The sequence below is a fragment of the Balearica regulorum genome, chromosome Z, assembly GCF_011004875.1.
Source record: "Balearica regulorum gibbericeps isolate bBalReg1 chromosome Z, bBalReg1.pri, whole genome shotgun sequence".
NCBI lineage: Eukaryota > Metazoa > Chordata > Aves > Gruiformes > Gruidae > Balearica > Balearica regulorum.
In genome coordinates this window covers 75,226,028-75,241,582 of record NC_046220.1, presented here as the reverse complement: position 1 = coordinate 75,241,582, position 15,555 = coordinate 75,226,028, and the positions used below count along the sequence as shown (strand labels likewise).

The following is a 15,555-nucleotide window of genomic DNA, read 5'->3' as shown; positions in this document are numbered from 1 at the left end:
TTAGGCTCCAAAGAGAACAAATAAAATTTAAAGGTAATTTCATTTGCTCCCTTCAATCACATAAGGCACAGATGCTTTTAATCTAAAACACATGGACATTTTTCCCTTCAGTCTGCTCTGCAAGGGAATTCTTCCAACTGTTTTTGGACAAAGATCATACCTGTTCCTATTTCCATGGAAACATCCTTTCCAGACCCCACACATTTTCGGCCAGTAGCTGATATCTCAAGTCTGGAAGAATTGTTTGCTCCGTCTTTTTCCTTCTGGATGACAATGACCGCATATTTGTATAGTCTTGCCTGATGAAGAGCATTCAGGACATCCCCATGGACTGAGTTTGCAAGAAACTTGCCATTGATTGACACAACAAGATCTCCTCGATGAATAGTCCCTTCTTGAGATGCCACTCCCTTTGAAAACACTCTGTGGACCTACAAGACAGATTTTAACTTAAAGATGCTTAACCTCATGACCACACATAGTGCTCTACAGGCCAAGGTGAACGCGGAGACCCTACCAAAGTTTGCAGTCAGTGCATGACATTTGCTCCAATGAACACCTTCAAATACTAAGGCCTAAGTGACTAGACAAGAACTGCAGTTAGGGGTGGGGGGGGAGAAGCAGAGGAAAAGACGCTATTGTTGCATGGCCATTTCTAAGCCAAAGACAACCAAAACCAGCTAGAGAGTGTAGTATCACAAAACACTTACGCTTTCACGGGACTCCTCAAACGTCTTCAATTAACATACGTCCAAGTGACACACAGGTTAAATCCACATCAGTGCTACAGCAAACACCAACATTGCGATGTGCAACACCCACTCCCCAAATGCCCACTGACTAGGACATGCATTCTGTGGTGTTTTTAAAGGCACGCTTCTAAGTGCTGCACAGCATCTGTACTAAGAAAGGCTCTGACTCACTGCAGCTGTACAAGTATTTAATTGTCCATCTCAATTTGGCTAATCAAATATCATGCAAATAAATGCAAAGGGATGATCTGGTGGCTTGAAATGCATTTTTTTCTAGAGAAAAAAATACCATATTCAGAGTGGATTAAACTTTGAGTAAACTACAGCAAGTGCAGCTGAGACACAGATGTATGCCATTTACAGAAGGGAACTGACTAAAAGAGTGAAGACCCAGTATTTGAAGACTTGCCTATCTGGCACTGTAATTTTAGCAGCCAGAATATGGTTTCCCATGCACACAGTTCTAGGTCTGCTGGGCAAAGGTTCAAGGCAGTAAATCTGTGGACACAATTGTGCATGGCATTTTCTCTAGGAATTCCTACTAATGCCCAAGCAACAGCAAGGAATCAGAAGCTTCTCGGCTACTGTTCCTTCTTACTGCAAGGCCATGTTGAGATGGGCACCTGCCACAACACTACAGATCCAAGGAGATAAATTTCCAGCCACTCTAAGCAGGCATTCAAAGCTGGAATAACAGCCTCAATGACAGATGCAGACACCTAAATGCAAGAGGTAAGTGGAATACAGGAGTCATGTCCAAAATATCTGCTGCCTTCCTTCAGATGCTCAACTCCTCAGTACCTTGAAGCTTACTAGGCATTTCTATTTCTGCACCCAAGTGTGGGCAGAACAGCCCATCTAAGCAGCTGAGCACCCAATGCTAACCCTAAATCCACCTGGGAGCCAGAATCCCAGTAGGTCAAGGATATTAAAATGTTCCCCACCTGAGAAGCATGCTTTACACACACTGAACAAAGAGAATCTGGAAAGAGCTGATGACCTTTGGTCTCATGGCTAATGGCACTCAGGAGAAAGCCTCCATCAGGTACTCAGCCTGAGGCAGCTCAAGATCACATTTTTAGGTAGTGTCCCAGTCTCTAGGTGAGGAGCTCTCTACGGTGAGACATACTGTTGAGCCTTCCCCTTGCTCACAGCTGACACTGCCAAGTGTTTGGGCCAGAGACAGGGAACACAACCTTTGTAGTGAGAGAAGTACAGCCCATTCCCTAGATGTGACCGTGTTCTAACTCAATGACTGTTTAATGTAAAATACATTTACTTATACTGGTCTCGTCTAAAAGCAAAAACCAGAAGTTTCCTGCAAGGGCTGCTGTAGGCCCCAAAGAGTGAGGACATAATCCTTCTTCATCTCAGCACTTAAAGGATCTCTCTCTCTCTTTCAGGGCAGAATTTAAATGCATATCTTGTCTAAAGAAATTGTCACACAGGACACTGGTTGTCTTGGAGTTTTCTGTCTCTCTGATCTGTTCCTGAACAGGATATAAATTGCTTGGTATCACTTTTTACACACCAATATCACTTAATGGCACACAAGATCTTTGGTTCATAATGCTGTGTAAGACTTTAAAACAAAACAAAACAAGACAATAACCCTCAATTAGCACCCACAGGTCTTAACACCAAAAGAAATTTGTGACGTGAAATTGAGAATGTTTGCTGAGGTCTGAAACAGTCATTCTCAGGTTTTGCAAAATCCTTCAAAAACTTTGCTGCACAGTTTACATTCAAGGGCTGGGAATGAAAGTCTCCCCTAAAAGGCTGCATGCACTGCAATTGCATGCAGAATTTTATTTACATGCATAGGATTTAGATTTAGCCAATCCCATCCAGTAACAGGCTTTTAAAGACTGAAACATAACTGGCATCCATTACCCATAATAAAAATGCTTCCCAGTCACTCTGTGGTTTAAGTAGCAGATAGTACACAGCCACCTCTTAGAGTCACTGTTTTATGACTGTGAATGACTTGCAGTGATTCTTGATAAATGAGCACTTGATGTAATCACCAGCCTGCTTTAAAGTGAGCTTTGCAAAAAAAATTACTTGCAGCCATCACTTACTGTGACTGATTTCTGTTCCAGATCTATTCCTCCAGCAACACTAAATCCCAGGCCAGCTCCTTCTTCTTTGTGCAAGACTACAAAGTATGCGTCTTCTTTGCTCTAGCAGAAAAATAGAGGTGGAGAGGAAGGGGAAGGAGAAGAAAAACCAAAGATCAAGACCAAGTTCCCACACAAATGACAAATTCCCAGTACCCTTAGATTATGGCAGGTGAAAAAAAGCAACTCAAGGAATTGAAAATGAGACATTAAATGCATTTCTGTTCATGCTACAGATGAGTAGCAGCTATACAGTAGAACTCAGGTGACAGTGAAGGTTTCTTCAGTCTGTTCAAGGCTAGAAAGCAAAGTCAAGGTATCAAACCTTAGGTAGCCTTATTTTCTCAGGCTGTAATCAACTTTGCACTGCTCAACATTTTGCAGTCAAAACTTAATAGTTCCCATACACCTTTCTGGATCAAGCACTATACTTTGCAGGGAATTTCTAACACTTTTGTTGTCTCATTTCTCCTTCCTCCTGAAAGGCAGTTACCAGGATGTAATGGAGGGCAGCTGCATGAATCTCTTGTCAGCAGTGCTGGACTATCTTGCAAGGGGCAGTGACTGCAAATTGAAGCTTGGGAAGGTTAGATGGGATAGCAGAAAGAACTGTTTCACTTGGGAGATGAAAGTAAAGAGCGTGTTTGTAATCCAAAGGGGACTAAGCTGTGCTAATGTGGATATGGGAGCATCCAGCACAGGAAACGGACTGGCACAGGTCTGCAGCAGGGTGGAACTTAGCTCCAGACCAGAACAAAGGCATAGAGCTGAATTCTTCGAAGTGATGGCCTGCTGCCAAAATACAGAATTTGCCATGAGAGAGAAGCAGTCCCATCCAACAAATCTGGTGCTGTCTTCTGAACGGTTATTAGGACAACCAGATGCTGTTACAGAGACCACATTATGTGGTGTAAGGGGGGGCTACAAGCAGGCATCTGGTGGAGCAAGGGGATAGTAACCATCTATGGGGCAGAGAATCAGAAGTGGGGAGTAGAAAGCAGGTGTCTCAGCTTTTCCCCAGGATCCCATCCAACATCAGTAATTTCCAGAAACTGCCAACACTAAAATTAATGTCACATCTTTAGAAACCAACCTCTTAATCTATTTAGCATTAAATGACATATTTAGTTCACTAAACTCAACGTTTCAACTCCATTTTAATTTTGTTTCAAAAAGCACAAGGAACCACAGATTATTATAGATTTTTGGTAAAATGACAGTCAAACTCTTGATCTCACTGTGCTTTTTTTGCCCCAGACGATTCTCTGCATTACAGGCATCCCTGCAATGCACAGAGCCAATGTCAGAAACTGATGCCACCCTGTTCCACATCACTGATCCATCAGCACTCAAGGAGAGAGGAGCAGTCAGGGCTGAACATCTTAATCCACAGTCTTTTGTAGATGTTAAGACCCTTCTCACCTGTAGTCTAGTGAGAACAGCTTTATGTTAGACTAGAAATAATAGAATCCGTTAAGTACGTAGGCTAGCTCACCTAACACTGCAGTGACGGTAACATAGAATCATAGAATTGTTTAGGTTGGAAAACACCCTTAAGATCATCAAATCCAACCATTAATCCAGCACTGACAAGTCCACCATGTCCCTAAGCACCACATCTACATGTCTTTTAAATACCTTCAGGGATGGTGACTCCATCACTTCCCTGGGGAGCCTGTTCCAATGCTTGACAACCCTTTTGGTGATGAAATTTTTCCTAACATCCAATCTAAACCTCAACCGGCACAACTTGAGGTCATTTCCTCTTGTCCTGTCGCTTGTTACTTGGGAGACCAACCCCCAGTTGGCTACAACCTCCTTTCAGGTAGATGCAGAGAGCGATAAGGTCTCCCCTCAGCCTCCTTTTCTTCAGGCTAAACAACCCCAGTTCCCTCAGCTGCTCCTCATCAGACTTGTGCTCCAGTCCCTTCACCACTTCACTGCCCTTCTCTGGACACACTCCAGCACCTCAACGTCTATCTTGTAGTGAGGGGCCCAACACTGAACACAGAACTCGAGGTGTGGCCTCACCAGTGCTGAGTACAGGGGGACGATCACTTTCCTGGTCCTGCTGGCTGCACTATTTCTGATACAAGCCAGGATGCTGTTGGCCTTCTTGGCCACCTGGGCACCCTGCTGGCTCATCTTCAGCCAGCTGTCAACCAGCACCCCCAGGTCTTTTTCTGCCAGGCAGCTCTCCAGCCACTCCTCCCCAAGCCTGTAACCTTGCATGGTGGTGGTGTGACCCAAGTGCAGGACCCAGCACTGAGCCTTGTTGAACCTCATACATTGATCCAGCCTGTCCAGATCCCTCTGTAGAGCATTCCCGCTTTCAAGCAGATCAACGCTCCCACCCAAATTGGTGTCTCCTGCAAACTTACTGAAGATGCACTCAATCCCCTTGTCCACATCATTGATAAAGATATTAAAGAGAACTGGCCCCAGTACTGAGCCCGGGGAACACCACCTGTGACTGGCTGCCAACTGGATGTAACTCCCTTCACCACAACACTTCGGGCCTGGCCATCCAGCCAGTTTTTTACCCAGTGAAGTGTACACCAGTCCAAGCCATGAGCAGCCAGTTTCTCCAGGAGAATGCTGTGGGAAACGGTGTCAAAGGCTTTACTGAAGTCCAGGTGGACAACATCCACAGCTTTTCCCTCATCCACCAAGCAGGTCACCCTGTTATAGAAGGAGATTGGGTTAATCCGGCAGGACTGGCCTTTCCTGAACCCATGCCCACTGGGCCTGATGCCCTGGTTGTCCTGTACGTGCTGTGTGATGGCACTCAAGATGATCTGCTCCAGAACCTTCCTCAGCACTGAGGTCAGACTGACAGACCTGTAGTCCTCTGGATCTTCCTTCCAGCCCTTCTTGTGGATGAGTGTCACGTTTTCTAACCTCCAGTCAACTGGGACCTCCCTGGTTAGACAGGACTGCTGATAAATGGTGGAAAGTGGCTTGGTGAGCACTTCCACCAGCTCCCTCAGTGCCCTTGGTGGATCTTGTTTGGCCTCATAACCTTGTGTGTGTCTAAGCAGAGTAGCAGGTCACCAACCATTCTCCCTTGGATTATGGGGGCTTCATTCTGCTCCTCATCCCTGTCTTCCAGCTCAGGGGGCTGAGCACCCCAAGAACAACTGATCTGGCTGCTAAGGACAGAGGCAAAGGAGGCATGAAGTACCACAGCCTTATCCTCATCCTTTGTCACTGTTTCCTTCTGCATCCAATAAAGGCTGGAGATTCTCCTTAGCCCTCCTTTTGTTGCTAATGTATTTATAGAAACATTTTTATTGTCTTTTATGGCAGTAGACTGATTAAGTTCCAGTTGGGCTTTGGCCCTTCTAATTTTCTCCCCACATAACCTTACTACATCCTTGTAGTCCTCCTGAGTGGCCTGCCCTTCTTCCAAAGGTCATGGAATCTCTTTTTTTTTTTTTTTAACTGAGTTCCAGCCAAAGCTCTCTGTTCAATCAGGCTGGTCTTCTCTGCTGGCACCTCGGGATGGCCAGCTCCTGCACCTTTCAGATTTCCTTCCTGAAGAGTGTCCAGCCTTACTCATACCTTTGACCATTAAGTACTAAAGCAACCCTTCTTGTTTAAGAGGTCAGGTTCTTTCCAACCCTTGCTACCACAACTTAATTTGCTTACAATGGGGAAGAAAAGAAATAAAAATATCAAAGGCTCAGATGTTAGAAGGTTGTGTGAGGACCACATGTCCTGGGTCAGTCAGAAACAGTGTCTGAATCCTGGCTTTCCATTGCAATTCCTCCCTCCCCAGCTCTCAATGCTGTCTTCAGCCAGCACATGTGCTATGGGGCACAAAGACCTGGCTATGAATGGTTATTGTTTTACTTGGCCTCACAGTGGACTCCAGTGATCACCTGTGTTTAGCCTGTTAGCCAAAGATCATCGGTCATAGAGATTTAAACAATAAAATGCCTGTATGTATTTTTTTAATTTTAGTAGCACTTACTAAATACTAGCAGTAAATTCAGCACTGTTCAGAACAAAAGATAATGACAAACTCTTCCCGGGGAAGCTCTCAGTCCAAATCAAGCAGTTCATCTCATTTTTCAGCAATTGCATAACTATGAAGAACTGTCCTATTGTACATTTAAATCCAGCATTTGACTAGCATAAAATTTTCCAGCATACGTGCCATACAAGGCTTAAATATGGATAGAAACTATGCAGACAAGGCGTGCATTCCAAAAAGCATTCAGATTTCTAAATATTTGAGTTCTCAGACTTTGGAAAGTGGCATAAACAAATAATCTCTACAAGATCCCATGCAAAATACTTTAAAGAACACTTAATTACCTTCAGCCAGACGTACAATCCAATACTAATTTTATCAGTAAACCTACGAAACCCTCTTAGCTCACCAAGCTCTTGGGACTTGCAAGCTTTAGCTACACTGTCCCTGGAAGGAGGTAAAGCTGGGTATTTTGGGGAGGTCTTGTTCCCTCCAGCCTATTCTACATTTGAAATAGCAACCTTTGTGAATAAGACTGAGGAACGCTCTAAATGCATCTCAGCCAGCAGTTATGCAGACCAGATGGCAGTTTCCCCTCCAGTGCTGTCATTATTTTATCAACTTCTGTTCTGATTTAAAAAGGATGTGGATGTATCCCAAAAACACAAATACAAACACTGCAAAAGGGGAAGTAATGTTCTGGCAATTATTTCACTTTGGAGGCCTTCTTTAAACACCTAGATAATGAAGTAGATTATCATAATGCAATAACCAGTTTCCACAGAAAAGAGCAAAAAGAGCACAGCAGTCTCTTACAGACCCTCCAGCAGCTGCTTTCTGGTGTTGCAAGCCATCAGTTCAGCATTAAACAAAATAAATTCAATTTCTGTGACTGCAGCTTCTAGCAAAAGATGGGTGCTTCCAGGCACAGAGAGGAGCAGAGCTTCCCCTGCACGGTGGGGAAAGTGAGTCTGACCCAGATGGTTGGTGATAAGTTAAATTCTGATGTACAATTATCGGCAAACGCAGGACTTTCTCAGCTATAATAATGACTCAAATGGAGGCATACTTTTCCACTTAAAATAGGTCTATTTATTGTGGCCCAAAGCTGCTTTTGCACTAGACAAACAATACCCTTTCTTATGCAAAGCCATTGAGATTTATTACGGGTTTACAGCAGGTGTTCGAAACACAGCATTAGTAAAGCTATCATCAACTGTAACCTACCACAGGACTACTGGAGGAGCTCTGAAATTGTTTGGAAGAGATTTTATCTGCCATTAAGAAAACCCTTAAAAATACCAGCAATAATCTAGTTTTATCTTCTGGTTTTTACCTTTACTTGTGCTTTGACTTCCTGAAGCATAGCAGCAACATCACATTTTGGTACTACTGCTGAGAAAACAGATTGCAGTTTTTGCTGGTCTAGGCTTGAGACAAGCAGCTGATCCAAGCTAAAATGAGCAGAAAAATATAAAAGACAGCTTTAAATTTCTAGACTGTAGAAATAACGTTTCGGGTATACAGTGTAGGTAGCATTAGGGAAAACTATGAAGGGGCAGCTCATTAACAAGGAGAAATCTTGAAAACGGTTAAGAAATGGTGTGTGCTGGGAGAATGGGAAGGGGCAGAGAAGACAACTTAAGAATAGTGCTGAAAATCAGTCCCCATTCTGTTCCCCTTCTCCTTTCCCAATGGTTTTAGCACCAGACATTAACAAAAACAAGAAGACAGCTACATCGGAGGACTACTTCTGGCAGGACAACAAGCTCGTTTGTCAATGCAGGCTGTGCTGGCTGCCAGCGCTGCGCAGCCTCCCCGCCAGGCGGGCAGCAGGCAGCAACTGCTGCACTATAACATGGCCAAAAACTGACCAAAAACAGCTAAAGGGGACACAGACAAGGAGCCCGGCCCTGCCAGGATAAAGTGTTTCGCCCTGTACTGAAGTGCAGCCACCATCAGACAGCAGAAGAGCATGAAGAATGGCACCCCGAATCATGAGGGGAATGTGGGCTGGGGCCAAAGCTGAAATGCTCTTTGGGGCAAACCTGGGGCAATGGGGAAGCTTCACCCTGGGAGAGGCTTGTGGGAATGAAAATGAAACAGCGGTAGCAAAGCCAACACCAACCTGATGGACCAGCTGTTTTCTGAGCACTCCCCATCCAAAGAGCTGCCACGGGGTGCGTCATCATCTGAGGCAGACCCCGGTGTCCCCGAGCTGCTGTCCCGAGGGCTGCCGGCACCCATCCCCATTGCACCCACCTCAGCGGGGCTACAGCGGGCCGGCAGAGCTGCATCACTCCGGGTGGGCACGCAGAGAGCTCTGTGGGGTGTGATTTCCAGCTCCGTCTTGAAGCAGGCAGGTTGCGGTGGCCCTGAGAAGCCATCTCCACACAGCTTGTCCAGGTCGGGCATGCTGAGGGCCCTCAGCTCCCGCAGCCTGGAGCGCGACAGCGGCGGCCGCCCCAGACCCCGGCTGCGGCGTGCCTGTGAGGCTGACGGGGGACAGGCAGCTGGGCTGGCCCCAGTGCCGCCCTCTTCGCTTCTCTGGGGCTTTCCTTCCCCCTTGCTGCCCTCTGCCACATGCGGGGGCTCTGCACTGGCAGGAGACTTGGCCATGGCGTTGGCTGGGCTCGGGCTGCCGCCGTAGGAGCTCAAGCTGCGCCGCAAGGTCCGTGGCGTCTCAGCGAGGCTGGCTGCAGTGGCCATCCCACCACACGACCTCCTGGCGAGGGGGGATCTCGTGGCTGAGTGTATATCGATGGCCTTCACAAGGGGCCGGTCAAAATTTGCCAGGTTTTCAAAGGATTTGATCCTTTGTTTGACGGAGAAGGATGAGGTAGGTTCATGTGGCCAGTTCAGCTCGTAGTAGTAGTAATTCCTCCTGAAGCTCCTCAGCTTATCAGTGGCAGGGCAGCTAGTGTCACTGACTAAGGGGGGTGTGTCATGGATCCTCTGGGTGCTTTTGGAGGCGTATGTCTGTTCCTTCCCGCTCTGGCCATTTGGCAGGTTGAGATGGACCATCTTTAACATCCCCATTGCTGCCTGGGAGTACTTCTCCTCTGCAGCGTGGCCCTTGGGTCCTTGCACAGGATGAACCTCTGCAACGTGGCTTTCCTCCCTCAAGTGACCTGATAACTGGGTTGGCATTGAGTAAGTCCTCGTCACAGGTTTTGGTAAGCCATAGAGATTTCTGTCTCTGGTGGTATCTGCTTTTGAGAAATACTGCATGGTCCCCATCTCCTCAGTCAGCCGAGGCACTTCTGCATTTGCCTCTTCTGTTTTCTCCAGCAATGGCAGCTGCAAAAACGATGCTGGTGAGGAAGAGGTGGAGGAAGAGGAGGAAGAGGATGATGATGAGGAAAGCTTCACCTCAATGAAAGTGCGCTGGATCTCCTGCCCTTCCAGGTGCTCCTGCTGGACCGAGGGGGACCTCAATGAAGAAGAGCCTCCAGCAGACGGTCCTACATTTTGCAGATCTAATTGCCTAAGGTCATCTGCACTATAGATGCCCTTGATCGTGTTCAGGCCTGTTCCAGGGTTCTCAGTCCTCCCTTTCACATATTCAACTTTTGGTATCCCCTGAGGAGGTGAAGTGACTTTGGACTGACCATCTCTCGCTCTGAAATCATCCACCTTAACACCCTTACCCTGACACACTGCAGGCTGCATGGAAACTTGCTTTTCTTTTGGCTTTCCCCATGCCTGCTGGAGGTCTGTGAGGTCCCCAAAGCCACACTTCATTTCACTGCTCGCTGTTGGGCTATTGGTGCCATTCAGGAGAGGCAGAAGTGAATCTTCAGAAATGACCAGCGATGGTTTATTTTCTAGCTCTGACTTCAGAGTCCCTGAGGCTGCTGAAATGCTTTTTCCAGGATCTGGGTTTGTAGGTGAATTACGGGACAACGGTGTTTTCTTCCCTAGGAGTTTAGGGGACAGCTGTGGAGAAACAGAAATCCTTTTCTGATCTGCCCCACTGACTTTGGTAGGAGTAATGCCAGAAGAATCCAAATTTGCCTTTGCTTTGCTTTTGATTGTGAACCCTTTTAGCTTTGGTCCTGTCTTGGCCTTCTGGTTATTTAAAAGGGTGTCCATTATACTCTTTTGTGCCATTCCCTTAGACTCCTGACAGGATTTTTTCTGCGAGGATGGGCTGTGCGGTACTGCAGCTCCTTTGCAGGGATTTGTGCCTGAGCTTTGGACTTTTCCATTTGAAGTCCTTCCTGAAGTCACGGAGTTAATTTTCTCATTTTTTCCTGCCAAGTCATGAGTTGTATTAGCCTTTGGATCTTTAGATCTAGTGGGAAAGGGAGACCTGAGTGATACTGCTCTTGATGACGATGCATTCACATGACTGCTGTCTGTTTTAGACAAGTTGGACGAACTGTTGGTTTCTTTCTTCACTGAGCAGTAAGTAACAGCATGATTACAGTCATCAGCCACCGTTTCGGTTTCAGATTTGGATCTCTGCTCATCATGACATCCTTCTTTCTCAAGCAAGTCGTTCTCCAAGCCATTAACGTTTCTAGCAGAGCAAAAGCTTATCTTTTTGCAGTGCAAAGACCCTTCCTCTTCAATGGATTCACAGCATTGCATATGTCTGTTACTGTTGCCCAAATCCACTTCTGTACTTAAGGCACCATTGTTACAGAAAGAGTAAACTTCAGGGATATTGACTGAATTCTTTAGGATGTCTTTTTCTGGCAGGAAAACTGAGGAAGGAGAACACAAGGATGCAGAGGACACATCTGAACACTGTGAGGGACATGGAGTGGGACCACCATGATCTTCCAAGCCTAGTTTGTTGATGCTTGTCTCCAGTGACCCACACATTGCACAGCCCTCAGTTTGCAAAACTTTGCCACTGTCAGGGTGCAGCAGGGACACAGAGGATGAGCATGTTGCAGGTGTCAGATGCTGCTCCTGTGCAGGCTTTTGTGGCTCATTGTTCATGCAACAAATCTCAATTTGCTCCTCATCTGACTCCATTACAGTACAGACTGCAGGGGCGTTAGCAGCAGTGCATGGCCCAAACAACACATCATTAGCACTGTCAAAGGTTTCTGAGACAGACTCTGTGTCCGAGTGAGAATCTTCCGCAGCTCCATACATAGACTTTGGAAACTGGTCGCTTCTCTTACCTTCCAGAGAGGTTGCTGCAGGCAACTCATCCTCATTTAAACTGCTAAAATTCCTAGAATAGTTATTTAAAGAGTTTTTATTCACAGTAAAAAGTTTGCCTGTGTTAATGGAGTCCAACACAGACAGCCCCAAAACTCCTTGTGCATTAGCTCCACAATTCACAGTTTTTTCCAGCAGCTCCTCCTTGGCTGGCCGTGGCTCAGATCCGGGACAGCCTTCATCAGTCCCACAGCAGCACATCGTGGTGTACTCATCTCGGAGAGGGCTTTCCGCTCGTGATGGGGTGCGTGAAGCCCTGCTTTCAGGAGAACCCATTTGGCTCAGCAAGTCATCGATATCAGTGATGGGGATGGCAGCGCTGCCCTCAGCGCGGCTGCTTTTCATGGAACCTCTTTGCACATCTTTGCTCGTGGCATCAGGTGGCAGTGTTGATCTCTCCACCGCACAGCCGCCACTAGCATTTTGCAACACTGCTCCATCTTGCTTCCCAGCACTCCGTTCTTCCTCAGCTGCGAGGGTGCTGTTGACATCGGCCTGATTTTGACTGTCTATGCCTGGAGACAGGATGAGGTTTGTAAATCTGCTGACAGCTGCATCATGATAAAAATAAAGAAAAAAAAAGAAGCAAAATCCTATCAGATATAGGAAGTGATACACAAAACACCAGCTTTTTTTACAAAAACAGACACCCACATAGTCAGACTACGTTTTCCTTTTGCTCTGCACTCCTCTTCTGTAGTGATGTTTACAACAACTCAAATTAATCATAACCCCATGTATTTGAGTAGCACACAGGAGGGAGCAATCCACTCCTCCAAAGTGAGTAGTCATGATCTGTTTAATTCTAATGTTTGAAATTTCAGCAGTGAAGCAGCCAACTATCAAAGTGTCAGTGTGCAGTAAGTCAGGCTGAGCCGTACTGCTTCTCAATACTTGATCGAAGATGTCTCCAATAGATAGGAGAGAGTACACAAAGCCCTGGCATAGCAAACAAAGGTGAACAGATAACAGAGTGACGAGCTGTGCATAAATAACTTGACTCTGATCCTTTCAGCACTTCTGCAGGTGTTTAATGGGACATGCATGGGTGATGTTATATACACATTAAGCATATGGGCTTTACAGGATTTCTGGCACAGACCATTCCTTGCTTCCAATACATGTTTAACCCACTCTTGGGCAACACACGAGTTCCCTGTCACTGCTGCACTCTGACACATTCCTGTTCATCCATTTCTCCAGCTCTTCAATTTTCAGCACTACCCTAAGCATCTGCTCACACATTTCTACACTACGTGGGACACGCATCCCCATTCAAGCTGCCTTCCAGAGGCAAGTTACTACCAGATAAGGCCCAGAAAGTGGATGGAGAAGGAGGGGTGTATTCAAAGAGTCAACATCCTCTCCTGCTCATTCAAACGTGCCAGCACATCTCTCTAATCCTTGCACAAACCTGCGGGATTATCCACACCACTTAATTTAGGTACCCATGTTAACAAGTGCAGGTTCCTCCCGGAGTCAACAAAGCCGAAGAGATCTCAGAAGAGCAATTTGAAGCAGTCGGGTTAGGATTTGAAGTACTGCCCTGCTCCAGCACACTGGATCACACACACTGAAGAGACTCTCTTGTCAGTGGGGCAGGGTGAGGGGAACGGGAAAGCAGAAGAGTTGCCTGATAAAGGAGTGCCAGTGTTCTCCTAACCCAATGCTGTTAGTCTGCAAAAGCCACAGCAATCTAGGGAAACAAGAATAGAACTCTCTGCCAAGCCAGGAATTCCTGAAAGAACAAGTGGAAATGAAGCATCTGGAAGTACTTTAGGCTCCCAGGTATTAATAGGTACACGAAGAAGATCATAAGCTAAAATGAAGCAAAATATTATGTTCTTCCTGAATTTGAAAAGTATGCTTTTCTTTTTCAAACACTCATTTTCACACCACATAATTTGTACAGTCTGTGGGGATGCATATATTGCTGTAGCAGTATAAATCAGCCCTGAGCAGAAACTAAGGAGGTATCAAATATTTCAATTCAAACTAGAAAACTTTTTATAAGAGACATGCAAATAAACATTTTTATAAGATTCTAGTTTTCTTGGGTTTTCTGTTTCATCCTTCTGCATGTTACAGAATTCTGACACACAAAAGGGAATGAAAGAAAAGAGGTTTTTATTATCTTATTGTCCATTCATAAACACATTACTTAAACTTCAGATTTAAGAGACAGATGTGACAATAAAGGGTCAACATATTTACTGAAGAGGCACAGCAGTAAAACGGGTTGTCAGGACAGGGTTGCTGCTGAGTTAGCTCCAAGTCTGCATGAAATGACTCAGACCTCTGCAAATGCTGGCAGGAGGGACATAGCGTAAGTGGGAGCTTTGAACGCTTCACACATAGGTTTGCTCCCCGCATTGTGGTGCTAGGGAGGACTCTGAAGACCGGTTTGGTGGTGAAGTGCTTTGTCTGGCTTACCAATGCCAACCCCGTGTACCCCCTGTTTTTGCTCTGAATCGATGTGGGAAGTTGGGGCAGCGGAAGATCAGACCCAGCTGATCCAAGGGAATTGTCTTCACTGGTACTCAGAACAAATGGTACGAAAGCAAAACCACTCTCTTACCTGGTGCTGCTTTCTGGATCTCCAGGGTTACAGATGTGGGAAGACACTGCATAAGCAAGCAGATCTCCTCGTACGTCATCTTATTGACTGGGATACTGTTGATGGTGGTAATCTCATCTCCTACAGCCATCTTGCCCTTTGATCCCTGATGCAACGACAGATCCAAAGAAATTATAAATACACCTCAGAAGCCCTGCCACAGGGACAAAGACTGCAGGGAAGCAATTAATGGCTTATGAGCAACATTCCCTATTTCACATCACCACAGATCACAGGTACCGCTGCTGTCAGTTTGCCAGCACATAAATAAAGAGCAGACTGTGCTTTTGCCAGGAGAGGAATTAATGGTCAATCTAAACCAGGAAGGTAAAAATTGCTGCTGGGTTCTCTGAGAGATCAGTATCAGGATGGAGGACATAGCCCTCTTCATTTAAATGAATTGGGACAGATCAGCCCTAGCTGCTTCAGGACTGGAACACTGTCTATCATTTTTGCATTTCATGTGTAAATTATATTCCTGGTCACAACCTCCCATTGGACCAATGGGACTCTCCTAAATAACTAAATTGGATGGAGACTGAGCTCTTAAGGTAAAAGCCTAAGTATGTTTCTAAACACCGCACAATAAGAGAAAAAAGCAGGAACAGAACCTAAATCCCCAGCTCTCACAGCCCAATTCAAGCTGCTACGACATATCCCCTCTTACCCCTCTTACACCCAGCTTTGTACACTGGGGTATCCTCCATCCTCTTTCTGCACCTTTGCATCTAGGTCAGCAATTCCACATGCAGCACGAAGCAAGTATCCACACTAGCATGTGCATGTGTGAGATGCAGAAGAGCAATCTGGTACGTCCCTGGCACTTCGCAAACCTGGCCAGCACCCAAGGCCTCCTGGTACCAGATTTGTATAACATGGGAATATGCGCATATAAAATAATAAATG

The 15,555-nt window shown here is 45.9% G+C and overlaps 1 protein-coding gene across 9 annotated transcripts in view; it reads right to left on the bottom strand.

The window, feature by feature from the left end:
- The window catches only part of PDZD2 (PDZ domain containing 2), a 208,326-nt gene that overhangs the window by 7,610 nt on the left and 185,161 nt on the right, over positions 1-15,555 (bottom strand). For all 9 annotated transcript variants that reach the window (XM_075739930.1, XM_075739931.1, XM_075739932.1 and 6 more), the window contains 5 exons: positions 14,611-14,755; positions 8,980-12,583; positions 8,188-8,305; positions 2,834-2,935; positions 161-431 (listed from right to left, as the gene is read on the bottom strand). In XM_075739930.1, coding sequence (XP_075596045.1) covers positions 161-431; positions 2,834-2,935; positions 8,188-8,305; positions 8,980-12,583; positions 14,611-14,755 — 4,240 coding nt within the window. The remainder of the gene's footprint in view (positions 1-160; positions 432-2,833; positions 2,936-8,187; positions 8,306-8,979; positions 12,584-14,610; positions 14,756-15,555) is intronic.